At 52.0% G+C, this 22,720-nt stretch overlaps 1 protein-coding gene across 1 annotated transcript in view; it reads right to left on the bottom strand.

The window, feature by feature from the left end:
• Positions 1–367: 367 nt before the first annotated feature.
• The window catches only part of MUC4 (mucin 4, cell surface associated), a gene marked incomplete at both ends in the record, with an annotated part of 50,973 nt that continues 28,620 nt past the window's right edge, over positions 368–22,720 (bottom strand). Inside the window, 22 exons of the mRNA XM_082655310.1 lie at positions 368–563; positions 1,551–1,713; positions 3,406–3,638; positions 3,724–3,788; positions 5,104–5,177; positions 5,536–5,715; positions 6,658–6,817; positions 8,374–8,555; positions 10,123–10,260; positions 11,356–11,589; positions 11,988–12,089; positions 12,691–12,858; positions 13,317–13,407; positions 14,151–14,359; positions 14,706–14,825; positions 15,581–15,706; positions 15,890–16,069; positions 17,807–17,895; positions 19,347–19,477; positions 20,596–20,751; positions 21,500–21,664; positions 22,542–22,675. Coding sequence (XP_082511436.1) covers positions 368–563; positions 1,551–1,713; positions 3,406–3,638; positions 3,724–3,788; positions 5,104–5,177; positions 5,536–5,715; positions 6,658–6,817; positions 8,374–8,555; positions 10,123–10,260; positions 11,356–11,589; positions 11,988–12,089; positions 12,691–12,858; positions 13,317–13,407; positions 14,151–14,359; positions 14,706–14,825; positions 15,581–15,706; positions 15,890–16,069; positions 17,807–17,895; positions 19,347–19,477; positions 20,596–20,751; positions 21,500–21,664; positions 22,542–22,675 — 3,296 coding nt within the window. The remainder of the gene's footprint in view (positions 564–1,550; positions 1,714–3,405; positions 3,639–3,723; positions 3,789–5,103; positions 5,178–5,535; positions 5,716–6,657; positions 6,818–8,373; positions 8,556–10,122; positions 10,261–11,355; positions 11,590–11,987; positions 12,090–12,690; positions 12,859–13,316; positions 13,408–14,150; positions 14,360–14,705; positions 14,826–15,580; positions 15,707–15,889; positions 16,070–17,806; positions 17,896–19,346; positions 19,478–20,595; positions 20,752–21,499; positions 21,665–22,541; positions 22,676–22,720) is intronic.

The raw sequence follows: 22,720 nt of genomic DNA, 5'->3' as shown, positions 1-22,720 counted from the left end.
AGACTTTTGTGTGCAAATGTATTTTGGTTTTTAATTTAAAGCCATCACCCCATCAACGCTGGTGTGTGCACGTAGTGTTTCTGTAGGTCAGTGTCCTCTGTGTGGGTATGTCTGTGTGAGAATCCATCTATTTATATAGTAGGCCTTTATGGCCTCTTCCTTTCAGCCTCTGTGTCTCCTGTTCTGACAAGGTGTGGTCTTTATTATTCATTCCCATTATTCATTCTTCTTAAAGAATCCTGAATCCGCATCATTCACCTTACTTTTTCCAGGCTCCCTAAACCACGACGCCTGGGAGTGTGTGCAGGTGAGGCTGGGGTAGCTCCTGAGGTATCATAGGCCACCGCAGCCCGTTCGGGGCAAAGCCTCAGCTTTCCGAGCCCAGCGGGTAGGAGAAACGGCTCCCGCAGCAGCCCCGGAAGCGCAGGAACACAAACAGCACGACCCCCAGCAGCAGGAGGGCGCCCAGGGCCCCGAAAAGGATCCCGAAGAAGGCGTCGAGTTTCAAACTCAGGTGCTCACAGTGCTTGCCCCAGGGCGTGTAGATGGAGAAGGGCTCACAGCTGGGGACACAGAGAGGGGACACGGTCAAAAGGTGGCTCGGCCTCCCCATCCCTCCTCTCTGTCGGGCCAGAGGAGGTTTTCCACGATAGGCTCGGCTCCCGTCTAGGGAAGGGGCGGAGTCAGCCCTGACTTGGAGCTGAGGGGAGGCCACTGGGCTACCAAGGAGGGCGGGGGATGGGGGAGGGGGGTGGTGAATTCATCTAAGGTCGCCTCCACAGGGACTTCGGGGAGGGGGAGGGGCTGGCCGCAGGTGAGCATGCGCAGTCACAAACCCTGCCTGCCCCCGGAGAGCTGGGGTCCGGTGCTAGGCTCCACCCGCCCCCTCCTTGGACTCAGGAGCGGAGAGGGCTGGGCCCATCTGCAACTGCAGTGGGAACAAGCGTAGACGGAGGGCACTGATGTGACAAGAGGGCCCAGGTGGCGCTGCCTCTCTCCATGGAAGGCCTGCGACCTAGTGCACTCCCCTCACGGAAGCCCCTCAGACTGCTGATGAACCGGTGGGACAGAGGGCGCCAGTTTGAGAGGGCCTCCCCTGTTACTCTTAAGGAGGGTCAGGGCCGGGCCTAGACACAAGACAATGGGCTCCTTTTCCACAATGAGGCAGCAGGCTGTCCACCCAAGAAGCAAAATCAGGTGGGAGAGTCTGGCTTTGGAACCCCGATCCTGTTACTTAACTTGCTGAGTACCTTAGGCAGATTCCTTATCGTCTCTAAGCTGCAGTTTTCTCATCTTTAAAGTGGTCATAATATCTACCCAGTAGCTGATTTGAGTTGCATAGGTAATATAACAACTTTTTCATCTGCACAGTTTAGGCATGCACACATCTTCTTTTCCATTGTCCCTTTTCCCTCTGATCCCCTTTCTCTTAATTACAAACGGAGCCATCCTAAATTTTCAGACACCACGAGGTACCATGGCATTTCCGGACCCCTTGCAGCTTGGATTCCCAGCACTGCCCTCCGCCTCCTGCCCCCAGCCCCGCCCACCTGCAGCGAGGCCCCTCGGGCAGGTGCTGGCACTGGCCTCCGTGCTCACAGTAGCCCTCACTGCAGGGGGACATGCAGGTGAAGCCGCTCTGGGGGTGGAAGACCAGATGGTAGCCCTTGTATCCGCTGCATTGGAGGTAAGTTTCCAGCGTGCTCACATTCACTGTCAGGTAGGATAAAAGTGAATATAGAAAGCAACCGATTAACACCAGATCTATACCTTTTGGATCAAGAATTCCATTTTCAGGCATTTATCCTGAGAAATAATTGGAAACACACATGAAAACTACATATGTTCATGGAAGACCAGAGCAGCATGGTTAATAAGAGCAATAATGTTCAACAGGAGTGGTTTTGTTAAATATTGTGCAACTGATAAGCACCACGGTATGAAAAATGCATTGATTAAGAGCATATGCTTTGAAATCAGCCAGACCTGAGTTGAAATTCAAACTCTACTACTAACTGGTTGTGTGGTTTAGGGGAAATTTCTTAACTCTTTCAGCCTCAGTTTCCTTATTTTTAAAAGGAAACTACCTTGCTGTAAATTTTAAATGAGATAATATATGCAGAGTATTCAGTACAGTGCCTGGCACAGGAAGCCCTCATTAAATGGTCACTATTAGTATAACATTCTTTTTAAAATCTATTATAGCACACTATATTAAGACATATTGTAAACTAATATATGAAATTGGAATGTGTAAACAATATACAAGATAATATGTTCACAATTATTTCAGTAATGAGGAGGTTAACAAACATTAGGCATGATTTGATCCCTTTATTGTAAACAAATTTATATGTCTGAAGGTTCTTATGCATAAAAGAAAATTCAGAAAAATAGGTGCAAAATGGATTTGTCTCTGGGGACAGGGATTACAAGTGATTTTTTTTTTCTTTTTGTTAATTTGTGTTTCCTAAAGTTTCTACAATAAACACATTGTACTTGTATAATAAAAATTGCGGGATGTTTGTTTGTTTGTTTTCTCTAACAAAAGGCACAATCAGGTCTGGGGTGTCCTCTTAACCCCAACCCTACCCCCCTACCACCCATACGCATAGTAGTTTGGAGAATTTCACATCGTTGCCCCTGGGACGGAGGAGGCTTAGCCTAGATTCTAAAAGAAGCTCTGCCTTGGTCCTGGACCCAAGTAACGCAGCACCTTCTGTCGGATTTGACATACTCACTGCCCCGTTCTCTGCCTGACTCACAAAATACGGTGGGCTATTCCTTTCCTTCCCTGGCAAGCTTGCCAACCTATTTCATTCCTGTTCCGGGATAATTAGAGGCTGTCAGAATTGAAAGGGACCTCAGAAATCCCATCTCATTTTCCAGATGGGAGTGTGGAGGCCTAGATTGGGGATGGCTTTTGCATGGGGTCACACTCTTTCAGGGAGGGGATATATCTGCCCCTGGGCCAGGTCTCCAGCCTTCAACTGAATATCTCCAGCTGGAGGGCAAAGGCAAAAAGAATGTCCTTGTTTATGTTTATAAAGTACAATGGTCTTTTAACCAAATCATTAACAATTTTGTGGAAAGAAAACCGTTAGCAGTGACGGTCAGGAAAGCAGCAGTTGGAGTAATTGCTCTGTGAAACTGTACACGTGGGGATTCATCAAGCAGTATTTTGTGCGCCTGTTCTTGAATTTAGAAGGCTGGTGGGTAAAATGTTCACAACGTCTCTCAAAAATTACAAACAAAAAAAACTAAATTAACTTAATTTTTGTCTGTGGCTTGCTGTAGAACACATTTCAGCCATGGATTTGTGTGGGCTGCAGATCTGTGACAGGCTCCCTCTGCTTACCTCCCCCCTCAGCTATCCCAGTAGCTGTCCCCAAGACAGTGACTCACGAGCCATAATACTGTGCACGTCCCTCCTGTAGATGGGGTGGAAGGTCACGTTGTTCCTGGGCCCCGCACTTCTCTTCCACCTACTCCACGGAGTTAAGAACGCCTCCACCACTGCATCTAGCAGCTGGGTATTCAGGAAGTTGATGACAGGGCCCCCAGGGCGGTACTGGAACTCTGAGATGATGCTCCAGCGGTGAAGGGAGCTTCCTGAGGCCTGTGCTATTGGGGGCCCACTGTATGGGAGGGGCACAGTGAGGGGCCAAGGGGTGAGGAGTTTGGGGGAGGACCCGGCGACCAGGTAGGGACAGTCCCACTTACATTCGATCCACTCGTCTGTTCCAGAGAAAGGCCCGCACATCCAGGTTCCTCAGTCTATAGGCCACCTAAGGCAGAGGATGGGAGTTGGGGTGGGAGGGTGGAAGTGAGGGTGAGGCCCAATCCAGAGAAGAGACCCTTCCCACTTTAATGCACATATTCATCCCTTTCTGTTTCCTTCTTCCCTTTTTAACTTTTTTCTGGCCACACCCTACAGCTTGTGGGATCTCAGTTCCCTGACCAGGGATTGAACCCGGGCCACAGCAGTGGAAGCCTGGAATCCTAACCACTAGGCCACCAGGGAACTCCCTGTTTCCTTCTTTGAAGATGAGGACCCAAGACACCAGAATGTTTCTTATGCATTTCTGCATCCCCACACCCCAGCCTAGCCTGGTGACTGGCACAGGTCCCTGCTTAATAGAAGTTTGTTGGTGAGTGAAGGACTTTACATATCCTTACCCCCACTTCCTATCACAAGGGGAGAATCTGAAATGAATGACCTCTACCTTGCCTCTGATCCCCGACTTACCCACTCATTCTCTCCCCACGTGCATATTGAACAGAGATTATACTTAGCCAGTCCTAGGGGATGGTCAAGTGTGAGGGATGTCAGTGTGACTTAGGAACAGTCCATTCTCAAAGACCCACAGTCTGGCGCAGTGGACAAATGTTAACAGATTTTACCGTACAGAGTGTGGAGTGCTGTAGTAGTGGTAGTAGCAACAGTAGTAATAATAATTTGGATAATTTTTTTTAATACATTGTGTTTTAGGCACCATGCTGAGTGCCTTACCTACATTATCATTTAAACCTTGACGCAAACCACTGACATAAGTACTGTTATTACTTTATTTTTACAGATGGGAGTTCAAATAATTTGTCTAATTATTACACCTGCTCTAGTGAGTGGTAGTGTCAGGATTTGAACCTGGGTAGGATTCCTGAGCCTCAATAGCTCAACTACTGTGCTACTTTGCCTGTGATTGGGGAATGGACAAGGGCATGGGAGCCAAGAAGAGGGAGGCCCAGTTTCCTCGGCGAAGTCAGGGAAGGCTTCCTGGAGGTGAAATGCCCTCTTGTGTTTCCTCCATATAATATCCAAGGGCAGGTCTTGAGGGATGCTCGGAAGGAAAGGCTGCATTGACTCGGCCACCCTGGACTCTATTCATTGCGAGTTGGTCATTCTAACCCCCTTGGAGGTCTCTGTCCTAGGCCTTCCTGCTTTCCTCACCCTCAGCCTTCCCTGGGGCAGGAGGCTCCAGCCCCCTCTGGCAGTTGAATCTAGACGGATTATGAGAGGCAGAATGCACAAGCCATGGCTAAGACCCCACCCTGAACCTGCCAAGACCCGTCCCCCACCCAGAGCTGGCCTGCAGCACTGACCGAGGCATTGACATCTGCTTGGGAGGCACCTTCGTCTTCCATGAGTGAGAGATGGATGATCCTTAAGGGAAGCTCTGGAGACGGGAGAAGGAGGTTCATAATCACCTCACAGGTTTACCAGAAGGATCAGCAGAAGTGGCCAAGTCTGCTGACCCTCACACAAATGCATGTTGGACTATGGTCAAGGCTTCCCTAACTCTTGTCTTGCTGAGCTGTGAGGTCACCTTCAGTCTTTCCTCAGCAGACTGCTCAGGCCCGTGGTTCATGCTGTGACAGCTGCCCCCCACTCGCTCCCATAGCCTACAACTTACCACCACCTGAGGGAAATTTGGAGTTGTGTCCTGTGAGTTTGAGGGACTTAGCCTGGCCCCCAGAGCCCCATATCGTCCCCCAAGGAGAGAGAAGTGGGGATGGTGGAGTATCTGGTCGTACCTAGATGGACTGTTGGAGTGAAATTGTTCCCAGCCAGAAAGCAGCGGGTGTCGGTGAAGGCTGGGAGGCAGGTGCAGGCAGGCTGGCAGGCCTGAGCCTGGGAGAGGTAGCAGTGGCCGTTGTTGTAGCAGTAATTCTCAGGGCAGGACTTGTTCTGACAGAGGAAGAGGTTCTCCAGAGCTGCAGGGGGAGCAGAGAGGTCAGCAACACCTCTCTCAGCAGCAAGGGGCAGCCCTCGGCCCAGGGAAAGCTGCTCCCAGGACAGGCTTGATTTCTTTCCCGCAAAGCCCACTTAAGCTGCGTTCTGCTTGTGGGCCACTCTGAACCCCGAACTATCCTCTTCCTTTTCCAGACATTTCTTTGCCGGGCGACCCTTCTTCCCCTGCCAGGTAAGGGTTCTCCCAATTCTGCTGAGGGAATGGAGTGTTTATCAGACCCTTTCCATCAGGAAAGGACCGACCTGTTTTCTTCACTTCCATCCCCTTTTCTGCCTTTATAAGGCTGTGGTTCTACCTCTCTGGTCTCTGCTCAGAAGATGCAGTGGTCTCTAGACTTCACTGGGGCGCTTCAGGGGGCTTAGTGGAGGCCTCACCGTGATGCCCTCATGACTCTGATGGCTCAAAGGTCAAGCAACAGATGGTGGAAGGAGGACTCAAAGGGAAGATGAGGCACCCCTGCCACCAGATGCCCATGGCAGCACCCCCGCCCCCCCCTCCCCACCTCACACAATGTCCTGACTAGGGAAATGCAGAGACCCTGGGCCTTGCATCTCTGAAAACCCCCGGAGCCTGAGGGCCCCACCCCAGCTTACTTCTGGCTCCCTGACTGCTGCTAAATTTCCCTCCCCTCTCCAGGCCATCTTCAGTCTTTTGCCCGGGGTTTCCCCCAACAGTGCCTCAGGGCTTCTTAGCTCTGGCCCCTCCTCCATGCCTGTACAATCTCTTCTCCTTCGGCCTCACACCCTGCCATACCCACCTTACCTCCTTACCATAACCACCTGTATTGAACATTCTAAAGACTTGCTGGAAAGGGGGGAGAAATGGTTCGCCCAGTTGTCTTAAGCCCTCGAGATGTCACCTGTCCCCAGAACCTCCTCCTGCCGAGGCCCTGTCCCCAGCTCACGTGCACAGTGACGTCCATCCCCAGTCAGGTGCGGGGGGCAGGCCTCACAGCCCTTCCCGGAAATGCACTTCACACTCGGGAAGCACTGCTCTTCACAGGGGTCCTTGGTGCGGTTGCAGTAGCGGCCTGTGGCGTTCCCGTCACACTTGCATTCGGCCACCTGGAATAGGTTGCTGATCACTGGGCGGCCAGGAGGCTGAACCATTAAGGGTTTCTGGGGTGTTGCTGTACCAACCCCTCAGGTCTGAGAACCCATGGACCCTGAGTCCTTGTCGTAATTCTGCCAGTATCCACTGAGCAGCTTCTTGAACAGGCCCTGGGCCTGCACGTCCCTGTCAAAGGCAGACCGTCCTCCAGGCCACGTGGCCTCCCTGGGCCATCCTTTTCCTGAGCCCTCTGCCTGGCCTCTGCTCCGGGATCCCAGCCTCTTCCCTCTTACAGCAAATCTCCTTGCCTGAAACCCTTCCTAGACAGGGGCTAAATAAATAAATATTCTACTATCCCTGGAAAACTGGATCTTACGTAAGCTGCAGTTTCCTGCTCTCTCTTCCCTTGCTGACTCCCAGCCAAGAAGGAGGCTCGTTGCTGAGCACAGTGAGAGCTCGCAACAACCAGAACAAGGGCACAGGGAGGGGAACCGTCCAGATCCTCATCAAGTTCCTCATCTCTCTTTTCTATCTCGCCTACTGAGATGACGCTGGAAATCTCCCCGAAATGGAACCCTTTAACACTGGATATCTTGGGATATCTAAAATAATATATTGATTTTAATCCCTTTTCCCCCTACTCTGTATTTTTTTCCTTTTCTGCCTCCTGGACTCCTCCACCTCTCTCCCTTTCAAGTAGGAATTCTCTGCTCATGCTTCAGGAGAAGGGTGTGTGTGTGTGTGTGTGTGTGTGTGTGTGTGTGTGTGTGTAAGAGGTGAAGGAGGTAGTGGGGTATTGCCAGCCGAACACTTTCCTTTCTGACTCCCCCCAAAAAGTTAAAAAAAAAGCAGATGGGGCCAGATTCATGGACTTAGGCCAAGTATCTTGGCTAGAAACTTGAATGGAGAAGGATTTTCTTCAAACTGCAAAAGAGATGTTTCTTTTAGTTGGCGGAAGAGAGTAAAAGGGGAAAAAAAAAGGTTTTGGGGGGACCAAGATCAGAGGGATCTGTACTTCTCTTCCCAACACCATGAAGATGAAGCCCCAGAGAAATGGCTATGCAGTGCTTCTAGGCAGATGGGACCCTAAGCCACAAGGTTTCCTGTGTCTGAGCAACGCACAGAAGCCACAGAACACTCCCCTGTGTCTGAAGGGAGGGTGCCTGGAGCTGTGATCCGTGTAGACTCAGGCCCAGGGACCACATGGGCACCTTCCTACCCACATCTTACTGTCTTTCTTCACTGTCTTACTCCAGAACCGTGGAGCTGGCAACGACTGGGCAACTCTAAGAAAGACTGAGGTGGAAGTTTCCTGCCAGCCTGGCTAAATGGGAGCTGGGAGATAAAAATTCAGTTGAGCTATAAGCAGGAAAGAAAGTTCCATTTCTTACACTTGTAAGTTTGTGGCCCGAGATTGTTGTCTGCTCTACTCACCTACCACAGCTCCACCCGCCTCCCATCACACACATTAGCACAGAGGAGCTGAAGGACGACATCCTTTCAGTTCCCACTTCCTTTCCCTCAACTTGGAACTCCCCCCCCCCCACCGCCAACCCTCTTCGCCACTCACCTCCAGGGAGGAATCACCCACCCAGCTGGTCTGGTTGTATAAACACTGGCTCTCTGCCTCGCACGCACAGACCACTGTCCTTGGCTTGAGTACAGACGACAAGTTGTCCTTGGCACTTCTTGCTAGAATCTCCAGAGTAAGTGGTCCCAGCAACTTTGGTGTCCATAGCAATGTCCCATTCTCTGCCCCAGGGAAGACGAGACTGTTGAGAGCTGGAGGCCTCAACTGCTCTGCTCTCCGCCACCCCAAGAGCTGATGTTGGACATCCCCCCCCCCCCCCCCGCCAGAACACCCCTCCGATTTTTTCCGGCATTTCCTTGAGCAAGGCTGGTTTCCTGGAGTAATCCTGACCACGCTCCGAGCTGGAGGTGGCACAGCCCAACTCAGCGATTGTAGGGTGGAACCTCACAGAGGGGGAGGCAGCTGCTCCCCCTGAAGAGACCCCAAAAGGCAACGCCGCCTAGGCCTGCACCAGGATGGGACATCCAGGGGCGATGGAGGACGAAGGCCAGGATCCTCCCAACGCTTCCCCAGGCTACACTGCAGGCCAAACTGACTTCAGCTTCATGGCATCCTCATCCCTCGCCCTGATTTCTCACCCGCTGCTCTCATTGCCTGGACTTTTGACCAGCTACCTTCAGACACCAGACTACAGTGAAACACTGCTACCTATCAATAGACTCTTCTGATCCAACCTGTCTTATGTTTTTCAAGAAAATAGGAACGTCTCCTTAAAACAGTAGATTGAGAAGAGCTGATAGGAGGGAACAAACGAGCATAACTTCCAGGCCAACACTCTTCAGGATAGGAGCCCCATGGAGGAGAAAATCTCCTGATACTATTCATTTGGCACCTGAGGGGATGCTATATGGAGCGACAGGGTACAGCCAAAGCAGTCCCTTCTTATGCACAGAGAAAGAAAATGAGTCAGAGAGGCGCTCAGAGCTCAGAATAAGGTCCCTAAGGGCTTTGGTTTTAGCAAAGAACAGTCACCAGCTTAATTAGTGCTGGCAACAGAAGGCAAGCTACATCCTGTGGGCTTTGACTCTTTTTTTTTTTTTTTTTTTGCCGTGCCTCGTGGTTTGTGGGATCTTAGTTCCCAAACCGGGGATTGAGCCCGGGCCCACGGCAGCGAAAGTGCTGAGTCTTAAGGACTGGACTGCCAGGGAATTCCCTGGGCTTTGACTCTTGACCCAGATCATGGTTACAGGCCTGAAACCAGGTCTTCACACCATTACTGGGAGGGAAAGATGGAGCTTTGCTTGGTCCCAGCGCAGAAAAGCAGATAAAGAGAGGCAAAGTGAAGTAAACATGGTTGACAAACATAAAAATAGTGAGAAAGGTACCAAATGAAGTTATTTGCTTTTCTTTAAATCTCGTTCCATATGATATCCTTCTTTTAATAGATATGAAAATGTTTGAAATTAGTATTTGTTAATTGTTATGTTTATTCTAATAATCTGTTGATTGCATAAGGATGATTGCGTATTATAAGACTGAGATGAAATGATCTTTGAATCAGTTGTACATGCCCAGAGGCAGTCTAGCTAGCCAGCCAAATCTCCGTAAGCCCATCACTACTATTCACCAGGGGCACCTATTTGAATTACAGGGATTATTCCCAAGCAATGTTGGTCCTGGATATTCCAATGGAAAAGTGACATGAAATTGCACAGGGTATAATAATGCAAAATTACCCAAAGCTTGACTGTGACCTCATCTGCTACAGCCCCAGCCAAGGATTCTTACCAAAGAGCTTGAAGTCAGTGTAGTTGTTTCTGAGAGTGAATGTGACGTCCTTAGTGCTGCTGGTGTAATTAGCCACCTTGGCCTGTCCCATGTAGGCTTCCATCACATCAGGACCCTCAATAGACGGGGGGTACTGATCTGAGACACAAAGAAGGAATGCGAGATGTGAGGCAAGATACTCTCTTGCCTTCTGGGCCTCCTGTTTCTTCAGTCCTCTCTCTTGTGTGAGGCATTGCCCGGGCTGTGACCTACCTCCAGAAGCAGGAATTATTCTGTGTACCTGCTCTCAGACACATGCAGAGAAGGTTGTGGTTGTACTGCCCACACACCCAAATCTTTATTCTCTCTTTTATCTTCTCCTCAAACAGGATTCAAGTTCTTTCCTGATCAGAATGCTATTCTGGGCATGGTATGAAGTGAATCAGAGGTCAGCATTGCTCAGACCGTTGTGGAGTTTTACCTTTGGAAGAGGGCTGTAAACCATGAGGGTAACATCTGATGGGCTTTGCATTTGTCAGGAAATGGAGAGGGAGTAAAACCTTTGCACTGGTCTCTGTGTTTTGGAGCCCTGCTATTTCCATACAATCGTTTATTCAGTCAGTCAGTCATAACGAATATTTACTGAGCATCTACTCTATGGCTGGAACTGTTCTAGGTAGTAAGGATGCAGCCATGAACAAATAATAAAAAAGATACCTATGAAAATTAGAAAATATGTTAGATAGTTATAGATACTAAGAGAAAAAATAAAGCAGGGAAGGCAAATAGGAAGTGGGGGTGAATGTGAAATTTTAGGCAGGCTAGCCAAGAAAGGCACTGCTGAGAAGGTGACATTTGAATAGAGATTGGAAGGAGGTGAGGGACGAGCCTGTGGCTCTCTGGGGGAAGGTCATTCCAGGCAAAGAGAAGAGCACGTGCAGTGTCTCGGAGTCGGGTGTGAGCCTGGCATGTGTGAAGAACACAAAGAAGCCAGTGGGGCTGGAGTGGAATGAGTGAGGTGGGAAGTCCTAGGAGAAGAGTTTGGAGAGGCAAGGGGGCCAGACTGGATAGGGCTGTGAAGGTTATCGTAAGGACAGGGCTGGGGGATCGTGGGACGGTTTGAGCAGAGGAATAACATGAGCAAAAGAGTCTGTTAAGTTTTAAAACTGTGTAGCTTAAAGGAGTGTCATGGAAGGGGGTCACCTCGTCTGCCCCCAACTCTGCACATGCCTCCCGGGGCCTCACACCACTTACTCAGGGTGGTGTTCATCAGCTGGTATCTTCTAGAGAGCATCTCAGTGGACAGTCCAAGGCTTTTGTTTCCTGTGGCCAGGGCATCGTAGATGCAGTGGGTATCTCCATTACACTGGGAGGTCAAATTCTCATTCAAAGATTTGTTTCCCGACAGTTGTGAAAAGAAGACAGGGGTGAAGTTGGACGGCAAAGGGTCGTCCCTCTTGCCAAAAAGGCTTGTTCCGTTGATTTCCCCTAAAACACACAAGGTGCGATGGTGGTGGCACCAGGGTGGGACTCCAGCTATATTTCCGCTGTGTCCACCCCTTACCCTTACTTTATATGGTTTGGGTGGGGGAGGGGTATGTGGAAGGACAGAGCGACTTCCAGCTTCTGAGTCTGGAAGTCCCCGCTCTCGTGAGTGAGGGCCACCCAGCTTCCTTGTCCTCTCTTCCAGGTAGAGAGACGCAGGTGGGACGGAAGTGGAGGGGACAAATCTGAGGTGGCACCAGCATCCTCAGGTCTCTTCCTTCCTACTCCCCTCTCATAGAGGACAGAGGTCTGGTCCCCACAGGCCTGAGGGAGACAGTGCGGCAGCTTCCTTCATCCTGGCCCTACCCCATCTGCCTGGGGACCCTGAGGCTCAGACTCACAGGCCATTCCATAGTGAAAAAGCATCTCCTCGGAGCTCCCTGGGGGAAGGGTGGAGCCATTGGGCATCCTGAAGTCGTCATCTGGGTTGCCGTTCCAGAAGCCTGAGGGACAGAGCAGGGGTCAGCCACCCTGGGACTGTGGCCCTCCCTTCCCTGGGGAGCATCCAACAGGTCACATGGAGATGTGGGGAGTAGGGGGCCTGCGAAGCCTCTTTCAGTGGCATCTGTTGTCGGTTCAGTCCTCCAGGAGGCCAGGAGAGGACTATAGCCTCAGAGCCTGCCCCTCTGCTTCAGGGAAGAAGGAAGTGAAGGAGGAAGTGGGGAAAGAAGGGAGGGAATGTGGGGGATGGGGGAAGGTGGGAAGGTGTGAAGCCAGAGGGAGGGAGGGAGGCAGGGAGGGGAAGGGTGGCTGCTGGCCCCATGCTCCCCAGAGCCCATCCTCGATGCCCCCTGCCCCCCCCCCCCCCCCCCGCCGCTGCCCTGGACCCAGAGCTTCAGGAGGACGGGAAGTGAGCCTCAGAGGCAGCTGAAGAGCTACCTCCCTCCTCCTTCCCTGCTGCTCTGTACCCTCAGGCTCTGTTCCAAGGAGGCTGAGAAAGGAAACTCCACCTGTGATGTCCACAGGCCCACTGGAGGTGGAGCTGCTTACGGGCTGGGGGGTCTGAGCTCCCACGGCAGAGGCAGGCTCCTGCCTGTTCCTTACCCATGAGGCCCTCTGTGTGGTTCTGATACTCCTCCGGGAGGCTGCAGGACGCGTGGAGGATGTTGGACATAGCGATCACTGAGATGGTCACTGCCCCATCAAAGTTGGCTGATACCGTGGAGCCATTGCGGGTCATTACAACTCCAGAGGTGTTGAACATCTCCTGGCCTGGAATGTTGGGAGACAAATGAGGAAAAAGCCAGCGTTGGAGCCCTGGAGGCCCAAGACTTGGCAGTAGTGAGGTTTCAAGATGCAGCGAGGAGACTAAGAGCAGCTGGGAGATGCCCTGCAGGGTCCTACTCCAGTGGCCCCAAACCACAATCACAGGACACCTTCACGGCCCACCCCACACCCTTCTCCCTGGGGACTGAGGACGGGCTGTCGTAGAGAGGCTGTCATGGCCTCAGGGGAAGGAGAGAAGTGAGGAGGTAAAGTTTAAGGCCCAGCTCTGGTGAAGGAACTGCTCAGGCACAGCTGCTGGAGGGACAGCAGGGGTGGTGACCACGCTGCTCTTCCCCGACGCCACTGCCTCTCCGCCCCAGCTCCCTTCTCCCTGGTGCTGGGCACCCTGCTGATCCTGACCCAGGGTAGCAGGAGAGGGCAGCTGACGGCTGTCCCCAGCCTACCTTTTGCACCTTCACGGTTAGTGTCAAATGTTACAGTCTGGTTGTTGAGCCGAACGTGGATCGTGTCACTGGGCGCAAGGAGCCATTGAACCTGGAAGGGAATTGGCAGAGGCCTAAGACCGACCTGCAGGTGGGCCCAGAAACTGAGGAAGGAGGCTGCGCAGAGCTCAGAGCCTGGGGCTTGGATGAAGGTGAAGGTGATGGGGAGTGTGACCATGAGGTGATGCTAGCTACCATGTGTGAGGCGCTTGGCATGGGCCAGGCTCTGAGCGAGGCACGTTTCATAGATTAGCTTTTAAATCTCACTGCGGCCCTGTGAGGTAGGTAATATTATCATCCCCATTTTACTCTAAGGAAAAAGAGGCACTGGAAGTTAAGTTGTTCCTTCAGTCTCACAGCCAGGACCCTAATCCCGTGTCTCCCGGGTTGACTCTTTTTTAAATTATTTATTTATTTTTATTGAAGTATAGTTGATTTACAATATCATGTTAGTTTCAGGTGTACAGCACAGCAATTCAGACATATATGTATATGAAGAATATATATATATATAATTCTTCAGATTCTCTTCTCTTATAGGTTATTACAAAATATGCGGTATAGTTCCCTGGGCTATATAGTAGGTCCTTGTTGGTGATTTATTTTATATACAGTAGTGTGTATGTGTGTTAATCCCAAACTCCTAATCTGAACCACTGCACTGGCAGGATGCGTCCTCCCTCCCTCCTGCTCCCTTCCCTTCTTCCTTCTCTTTCTCCTCCGGGGCCTCAGTCTCCACCTGAAAGTCCCTGAGCTAAAGGCTCCCTGCGAGGGGAGGACCCCGGCCCTACTCACTGTGATGGGGTCCAGGCTGCTGGAGCTGTATTCAGCGGCGAAGGCAATGAAGTTGGTGGCCTGGGCCGAGCCGGTCTGGGCAGTGCGGCCCTGCAGCAGGAAGGAGGAGTTTCTATCCTGGGTCCGGACCAGCAGGAAGTCTCCCAGCCCATTGAAGGTGTAATTGGCACCATCCAACGTGGTGATGTGGGGGTCCCCAAACATCCAGGCTGGAACAAATGAGGTACTAGGTTGGCAGGGCAGACCAGGGAAAGACCTGGGAGGCTTCAGCCTGGAGAGGTGCTCATGGAGCATTTAACCCTCCCCGAAAGCCCTCTTGTGCTTGTGTGCCCACTCATGTCCTCTCATTACCTCCCCACCTACCACACCTCTCCCTCCGCAGGGCCGTGTGTGAAGTCCCTCCTCTGCCACACTCCGCACACACCTCCACCTTCCCTTGTGGTCACAGCGCTGCCCCAGGAAGCTTCTGCCGCCCTGGTCCAGACCCCGAGAGGCTACCCCTCCCCAGATCTTCCACTTCAGCCCTGCCCCAGGGCTGGGCTCCGGCAGCCTCACCTGGCCTCGGGGGCTGGTACCCAGCGCAGCTGACGCGGGGCCTCCTGAGCTGGTACAGGGCGCAGAAGGAGGGCTTATCGTTGAAACGGCAACACCAATTCTGCGGCTCCAGTTCTTGGTCTGTGGGGAAGAGCAGCGGGTTGGGGGAGATGAGGGACCTGCAGGACCCAGCTGGGAGGTTTGGGCAGGATGATGTGGGCGGCAAGGGCATGGTTGGCAAATCAGGCCCACATGAGTTCAGATCCCACCCTGCTTAATGACCTTAGGCCATTGACCAGTTACTATGTCCCTTGTGGGCTTGTCAGAGCCACGTGGAGCAAAGCCTCTGGTGGGCAGGCACAGGGTCCTTCCTTTCTTGGAGTGGGGGGCGCTGAGTCCCACCGCTTTCCAAGCGCTGGGAGTGGGAGGCTGTGGCTGGTCGTCTGGGGACTAAGGAGGCTGCTGAGATTGCAGGGAGGAGGTGGGGAGCACATGCTTACCCTGGGCCCCCAACCCTGTCCTCTCTAGCTCCTTTGGAAGGTCTCTGCGGGAAACGACCCCATGTCTTCCCCCAGACAGCCTGCTAATCTGGGTCAGACCAGGCCCCTCCCCTTCCCTAGAAAGATGTCCCTACTCTGGACTGGGTTATGGGCCAAGTGGAGATGGGGCAAGAGGAACTCAGTCAGAAATCCCTAGGATGCCAGCTGGAAGGGATGTCGGAAACTTCCTAATCTTACAAGATCAGGAAATTGAGGGGAAGCAGCTGGGAGGAAATGGGGAAAAGAGACTTCATTCTGTGGGTCCCACTGCTGACGTGGAGCCCAAGCTGGTCTCTGACAGTGAAGAACAGAAAGCTCCAGAAAAGGCGGGGTTGAGTTTTCCGTGGACACACTTACCAAACTGCCAAGGACTCTGCACTCTCCAGCCTTGGAGAAGCTCTCCCCAGGGTCCGTAGCTGCAGCACACGCCCCCTCTCCAGGAGGAGAAGCTGCACAGCTGCCTGCTGCCAAGGCCCGACCAGGCTGCAACAAGCCCAGACACACTCAGGCCCAGGATGCCCGTGGTGGTGGCGGCAGTGGGGTCGGGGTGCTTCCAGGGAGGAACTGAGGGTGCCCCGGAAGGGAAAGGTCAGGCATGGCCAGAGGGAGGGGGTGGGCTTGTGGGGGACACTGGGGGTGCCTCGAGAGGTAGGAAGGAGGCGTCACCTATGTTGATGGGCTGGAATCTCAAGTCCCATAGTCCCTGCCTCCAGGAACACGGGCAGGAGATCTGGTTCCAGCCCCAGCTGGGCCACTGAGACTCTCTCTTCAACCACTGCAGGCACTGGAGACGGTAGTTGCGCTTTTCTTCCTTGTGTAGCTTGTAGATTTGCAGCCCTCGGAAGCCTGGGGGAGCAGAGGAAGAAGGGGTTATCCCAGGGCCTGGGGCCACAAGCTCTGATTTAGCTTTAGGGACAAGCAAAACTCATAAATGCACCCTCTGTATGTCACTCCCCCAACTCTGGACAGCTCTTCCAGGGATGAACCCAACTGAGGCTGGCAGGGATTCCTCCCCAAAGGCCCCTTTGATGTGACGGTCAAAATCCCAAAGCTTGGATCTTAGGGTGAAACCCTGGGACAAGTGCTGGGCAGGGAGAGCTCACCTATACCCAACTCAGAGCCAAACCCTGGCCCTGAGCTTCACTCCACCCCATTCTCTACCCTCATGTCTGCTACTCTAAGCTCCAATACCTGCCAATCCCCCCAAACCAGTTTCTCCTCATGCACCCTATATCTCAGTGAGTGATGCCACCAGCCACCAGCTACATGCTCAGACACTTGCACAGACATGCCAGTGGCCAAAGCAGCCAGGATGGAGGCTGAGGCTCAGAGGTCAGCTGGGGAGCCACAGGGAGGGTGGCACATGAAGCAGACGCTTGCTCCGACAATACGAGGCTGAGGAAGCTTCCTCTGTGCCCAGATGCCATCCTTGGACACGAGAAGTAACTGGGAGAAGAAATCCTGAAGGGGGTTTGAACTTCAAATAGACCTTTAATTAACTGTAAGTTACTTACCACCCACCCCAGCTGCCTGAGAGAGAAATGGGGCTCCAGAGTACAAAAAAATGCAATAGGACGTAATGTATTAGGTTTTGATCCTGTTCCCACACAAAAGAAGAAATTATCAAGATGACTACAGCTTGATAAGGTTTTGAAAAGGATAATCATAGTTTATGATTAGCTTCGTGTATCTTCTCCACAATGGCCTGGTATCGAGGGAAACACACCAGATACTCTCCCCCAAAACACACACACACGCTATCACATTGCGCCCCCTACATCACAAGCAGATGCATCTGGATAGAAGGGACTTAATCTGACAGGATAGCTTTCTCCACAAGATGGCACTCATGATTTGACTCAGCTTCTGTTTACCAGAATTTCTTGCCACAGAACAAATAGAACTGGATTTATGCTTCACAGTTTACGTGGCTAATTTCTAATGCTAAAATATCTTTTGTTCTATCACATTTTGGAAACTGTAATTTCTTTCCCTTTGGGGCCACCAGACAGTACAAGTCATGGAGGAGGCCCATGGGACCTAAAGTACTGGCCTTCTTACCAAAGAGCTCTCTGAGACCAACATAATTGGTCTTTATTTTTTTCATACTTGTGGCTCTCAGCACTGTGTCCAGCACACAGCAGGTACTCAATAAATGATGACTGAATGGATGTTAGATCCCCTGGAACTCCTTTTTGGTAGATCCATTAAGGGATCTCATCCGGGTTCTCTCTCCAGCTCTAGGACAGGACACTTGGAGAATTTTCCTAACTGCTCATTTATGTCCCCACCTCCTGCTGTACCCCGTCCTCACTTTCAGGATCTGGGCCCCCTCTCATTGCCCTCCTGGGTTTGGCTTATTCCAGGGAAAAGACTCTGTACTGCATGAGGGTGCAGGAGGTACGCTGCTCCCTGGGCAGTGCCAAGTCTGGATTCCACCTGTGGGAGGTCAGATTGTGCTGGAAACACCCTTTGGGATGGTGGAGATACAAGGGAGCTGCCCCTCTAGGACTGTCATGGCACACGGAGTGCGAGACAGAAGAGGACTTGAATCCCTCCAGTGTGATAAGGTGGCCCTTTTACCTGAGTTGGAATCCAGGAATTGGTCTGGACGATACTTCTTCCACACTGGCTGGAATGTCAACGGGCTATTTTTGAAATACCCATCTCCACTGCAGGCAAAGGAAAGAATCTCTGGCCTCTGTCACACACAGAGTCTTTCCCCTCAGTCGGCAAGTTACTCATTCATCTGGCCGGTCAGTCAGCCCACTCGGTCCAGCCGGTCATTAGTTATCAGCTGGTCAGTCAGCTATTCAGTCAGAATCACTGACTCCCAGCGCTAAGCAGGGGAGGGAAGGAGGTGGATGGGGCAGGGGTAGGAGGCCCTAATTTATTCCACATCAGATGGAGAACTGCAGGAAACTGGTCCTGAGACAGGGGTGTGAAAGAAACAGCTCAGGCCTCCTTCCTGTTAGTTTCCCTTCAACTAGGGGTTGGAGAGGGGGCGCTGTAGGGGACGGCTGGTTGTGAGGGTTAAGAGCCGTCTCTGAGTTAGGAGGACCTGGGCAATGGGTGCTCCGCCCCTCCCCACACACCCTGGGGTGGTGTTTAAGCGCCGCTGCAGGAAGGAGGAAACCCTGGAGCGGAACCCTCAGCCTCTCTGGGTGCACGCCTCAGAGCAGCGACTCCGGATCCTTTCTCCCCTTTGACACAGGACAGATGAGGCACCTGGGCATGACACCTTCCATGGGTGCACTCAGAATGGTGTGAAATTCCTAGCTAGGCTGGATAATTCCGCTACTTTCTCCTCCAGGGCACATCAAAAAGCAAGTGAAAGCAATGTAATTATAGGGGCGATCCTGAACACACTCTCGGAGAAAAACCCTTGCAGCAATTACCAGTAACAAATTACATGTGACCTTCACAACTGATTGCACACACACCATGGCTCGGAGCTGTTGTGTCAGAGAATGAGCCATCTCCACACTTGGGAACCCACGTCCGCATCCACGCGCCATCCACCTCTCTGCTCTCCATCTTTGCCACTGACCCCACACAAGCTGTTGGTGCCCCTGGGCGAGAGGTTAATTCTCAGCCCATCAGAAGTCAGGAAGGCAGATTTCAGCATTATATTTTGGATTCAACTTCCTGCTTTGCCACTTCCCAGCTCTGTGACTTTGGGCAATGACTTGTCTATTTGTACCTCAGTTTCCTTACCTGCAGAATGGGTAGTAAATGGTATCTCCTTCATGAGGTTGCTGTGATAGTCAAATGAAATAATGCCTATTAAGTACTTGGTGTAATAAATGTTGGCTGTTATTGTGATGATATTTGAGAAGTCAAGAGAGGTCAGCTAATGTCAGTGGAAATCCTAGAAGTGAAAGCTCTGGGAATTATTATCACTGTGCACGGGGATTGGGGTAGGAAAGAGAATGGCAGGGTGAATAGGGATCTTTTAATCTGAAACAGCAAGAAATGGGAACTGGAGTCTGTGTGAGTCAGAAGCATTGGCAAGGAGGAATCTTGCCTTGTCCTGGGGGGGATGGAGTGTGTGTGCAGCGCAAGCCCTGCTCTGCAGGGCTCCAATTATCTGCTAAGGGCTGACAGCCCCTCCCTGTCCTACCTGGAGAAGCCCATCAGGACAGGGTTGCCTGGGCGCTGGGTCACATCCCACTGCATACCGCCGCTTTGGTAGAGAAACATGGCGTAGGACCTGCTCCCGTCTGTGGAAAGGATGGCCTGGTAGGTGTTGGTCTGGGGGTTGGTAGGAGACAGACATAGGGATGCCTGTGAGAGATCTGGGATGTCCCACCACCCATCCCACCCCCCACCCCCACCACATCCACGTCACCTTTTCCTGGCCTACCCAGAGCAAAGGCATGGGCTTAAAATATAAACAAGTTTGGAATTACGCACAGATTTCACCCTAACTGTCAAAGCACCTGCCATGGTGGATTCGCCTTCTTTGTGACTTCTTTCCAAGGAGGGAAAGTAAAGGACTCTGGGTTAGAATCCAGTTAGAAGAGGGTCTGTATGAGAAAGCTTCAGCAACCTGAGAGGTTAGCCAAGACACTCGAGAGCTGGGAGAGGCCTGAGGAACTTCCTCTGGGATATTTAAGGATATTGTCCCAATGTCCCCTCACCCTAAATAGTGTGGAGGACCACGCAGGTGAGACTGGAGGTTCTCTGAAGGTAGGTGTCAAGCACTGGGCTTGTACAAAGGAGGTAAGCAATGAACTTGTTGAGCCAAGGAAGAAATGAGTGACTTTTTAGACCAGACACAAGGAATAACTTTGTGACTGTCCGAGCGGTGAGGCCCCAGAGAGAAGATTAAGAAGAGCCTGTGCTGTGACCCCTTCCACTGGATGCATTTCGGTTGAGAGCCAGAGTGCAGAGTCAGAAAAACCTCAGTTCCAGGCCTGGCTTTGTCATTTCCTAGCTGGGTGACCATGAGCAAGTTGTTTAACCTCTCTAGCCATCATCTCCCTCATCTCTAATATGTGAATAATAATATTAGGTTGAGCCATATAAAATTGCCAATAGGCAGCCACTTTTGACTAACAGAAATTTCATGTCCCATGTTTCAACTCCTAATACCCAGTGCTCTGGGCTGGTGTGATGTCATGTAAGCAAAGCCCTGAGGCACACCTGGCACGTGGTAAGTGCTCAGGAAACAGGGTGGGTGGGGGGGGGGGCGTTGGAGGTGGAGGGATGGGGGATGGGGAGGCGGGGAGGTGGGCCCGGAGGGGAGTGCTATAATCAGCCATCTGTCCTTGAGTCAGAGAGGAGTTTAGAAGAGTGGGCCCTGCCTAGGATTCTAGGATGTCTAACTTCCAGATGGTTCACAGGAAAGTGCCCATTGGTCCACTCACCCCGATGGTCCCCCAGGCAGGATAGGCGGGGACGTGGACCCACGTGACCTTTAGCGTCCACCTGGCTTTGTAGTTCCAGGTGTTTGTTAACCTTTTAATCCAAGACTCCACCTCCCTCACTAGCAGGTTGTATTCATCATAGAGAGTCTCGTATTCCTAGAAAAGAAGGCGGATACGGACAAGGAAATGAGGGTCCCAGCTCAATACTCCTGAGGGACTCCTCACTTTCTGCTCACTTTAGCCCACCTGTGTCTCCCATCCTTCCCCCTCCCAGGCCTACATTTTCACAGTTAGTGCCTGTGACCTTAAGATAGATCTAAATTCGGGCCACAGGGACACCTGGGGTGTATGGAGTGGAGAGTCGAGGCCCAGAAACCCAAGTCTTCTGGACTTGAACTTGTGCATCTCTTAGCATAAGCTGGTTCTGACTGTGCAACCACCTGCGCCCGTTTGTACCTCCCTATGTCCGGCTGAAGGCTCCTTGAAGACAGGCATGCATTTCTTCACCTTTGGACCTTCTACAGTGCCTTGTCCGTGGCAGGGGCACGATCCACATTGGCCTACGGTAGCTTTCATTGTGCTGGTACCTCCCACTGATTGGAGTCATAAACCCCACCCAGGAGCACACGCAGGGTTCCTGCTTGATTCAGCCTCGTTAGGATGGACCCCTACAACCTCATTCTAAAATCAAACCATGGATCGCTGCACCGCATCTCTGTCACTTGCAGTCTTCCTGTGGTTGTGTCCTAGTCTGCTTCCTTCCCGCCCTCATATTTAAGCTTCAGTCCCTGCCCACACTGAGCCCGGGCTCTGACAGCTGGAGCACTTTCAAGGTCCTCCACACAGCCCTTTGTCTCTCCTTGGCCGCTGCAGGACTCTGAGTGCTGAGCTCTGAAAGGCCCACCTGGTAAAATATGGTTCCCCGGCTGCTGGAGAAATCAGCATCGTCCCAGAATGGAGCCACCAGGGCCACAGGATCCCAGACTGTAAAACCTCTAAGGGGAGGGTTGGGGTAGGAGAAAATCTGGTACTCTGACTCCGGAAAAATGATTTGGCCATTATCTGTGAACTGAGCACAAAGTTCTTCTGGTTAGCATTCAGGGAGGGAACATCCCAGCCTTGGGTCAGCTCCTGGGATGCATGAGGGTAGAACTTCAGAGATTTCAACAACCTCTGGAAGGTCTCATCCATCTCCCTGCCTGCCGGGAGAGGCACTGTACATAGTTCTCCCACAAATACTCTTCATCCTTAGGCCATTCCTCACGTCCTAAGTCCTTCCTAAGGTGGTAGGTTTTGTCCTGCTTCAGTGGCAGACCCATCTACAGACCAGCCCATCATCATAGAGCAGATGTCTCTGGGTAAATCCCCTTAGCCCCACCCCTGAAGCTTGTGCTATATCCGTTAGAGCTAAAAGAATTGATACCCTCACCCCATCGCTGTGTCACACTTTCACAGTGTGTCCTGACTCAGCCCCCTCACTGAGGGCTACGACTGCCATTCAGCTCTCCTCCGGGAGACATGAAGTATCAATACTTGGACCAGGGAACCAGGAAATAATTATAGAAAATGTGAACAGCATCGAAGAGTCAATTTTCCCAAGCAGAGCATCCTACTCAATAAAAGGGCCCGTGAAAACAGTGGAGAGCTTACTGGGCCCCGGCACCTCTCTACTGAGGTGACAACCCTTCTGTCCACCTGGGTAGGGAGGGCTTGCCTAGCTCCCTGTCTTCTTCAGCTGGTGCCCTATCATTAAAGATGGTGCATGCAAACTGAGCTAGCGGCAGGGACACAGTAGGTGCCTGACCAACGTTGCTTCCATTCTCCTGCTCGGTCATGGTCATGGTTGGTCATGGTCACAGGGATGTCTCTGAGGCTTAGAGGGAGAAGCAAGGCCTGTGGAATGCAGGTCATGGGTCCTGCCCTTTGGGCTGCAGTCGGGGACTCACATAGAGGGAATCTCGGAGAGAGGAGCCGAGGGGGAAGCCAATCTGGGGTTTGAAGAGTGGCGAGGTGAAGTCCACAGTCCTCTTGACAAACTCCTGGTCTCCAGCACACAGACCATAGGGGAAGAGGGAAACGCCTGGGCCGGTACAAAGAGGAGCAGGAAGTTCTCATGGGCCCTGAT

This window comes from Grampus griseus (assembly GCF_964374135.1).
Source record: "Grampus griseus genome assembly, chromosome: 5".
NCBI lineage: Eukaryota > Metazoa > Chordata > Mammalia > Artiodactyla > Delphinidae > Grampus > Grampus griseus.
The sequence above is the reverse complement of the archived record's forward strand: the minus strand, read 5'-3'. Positions and strand labels throughout refer to the sequence as shown.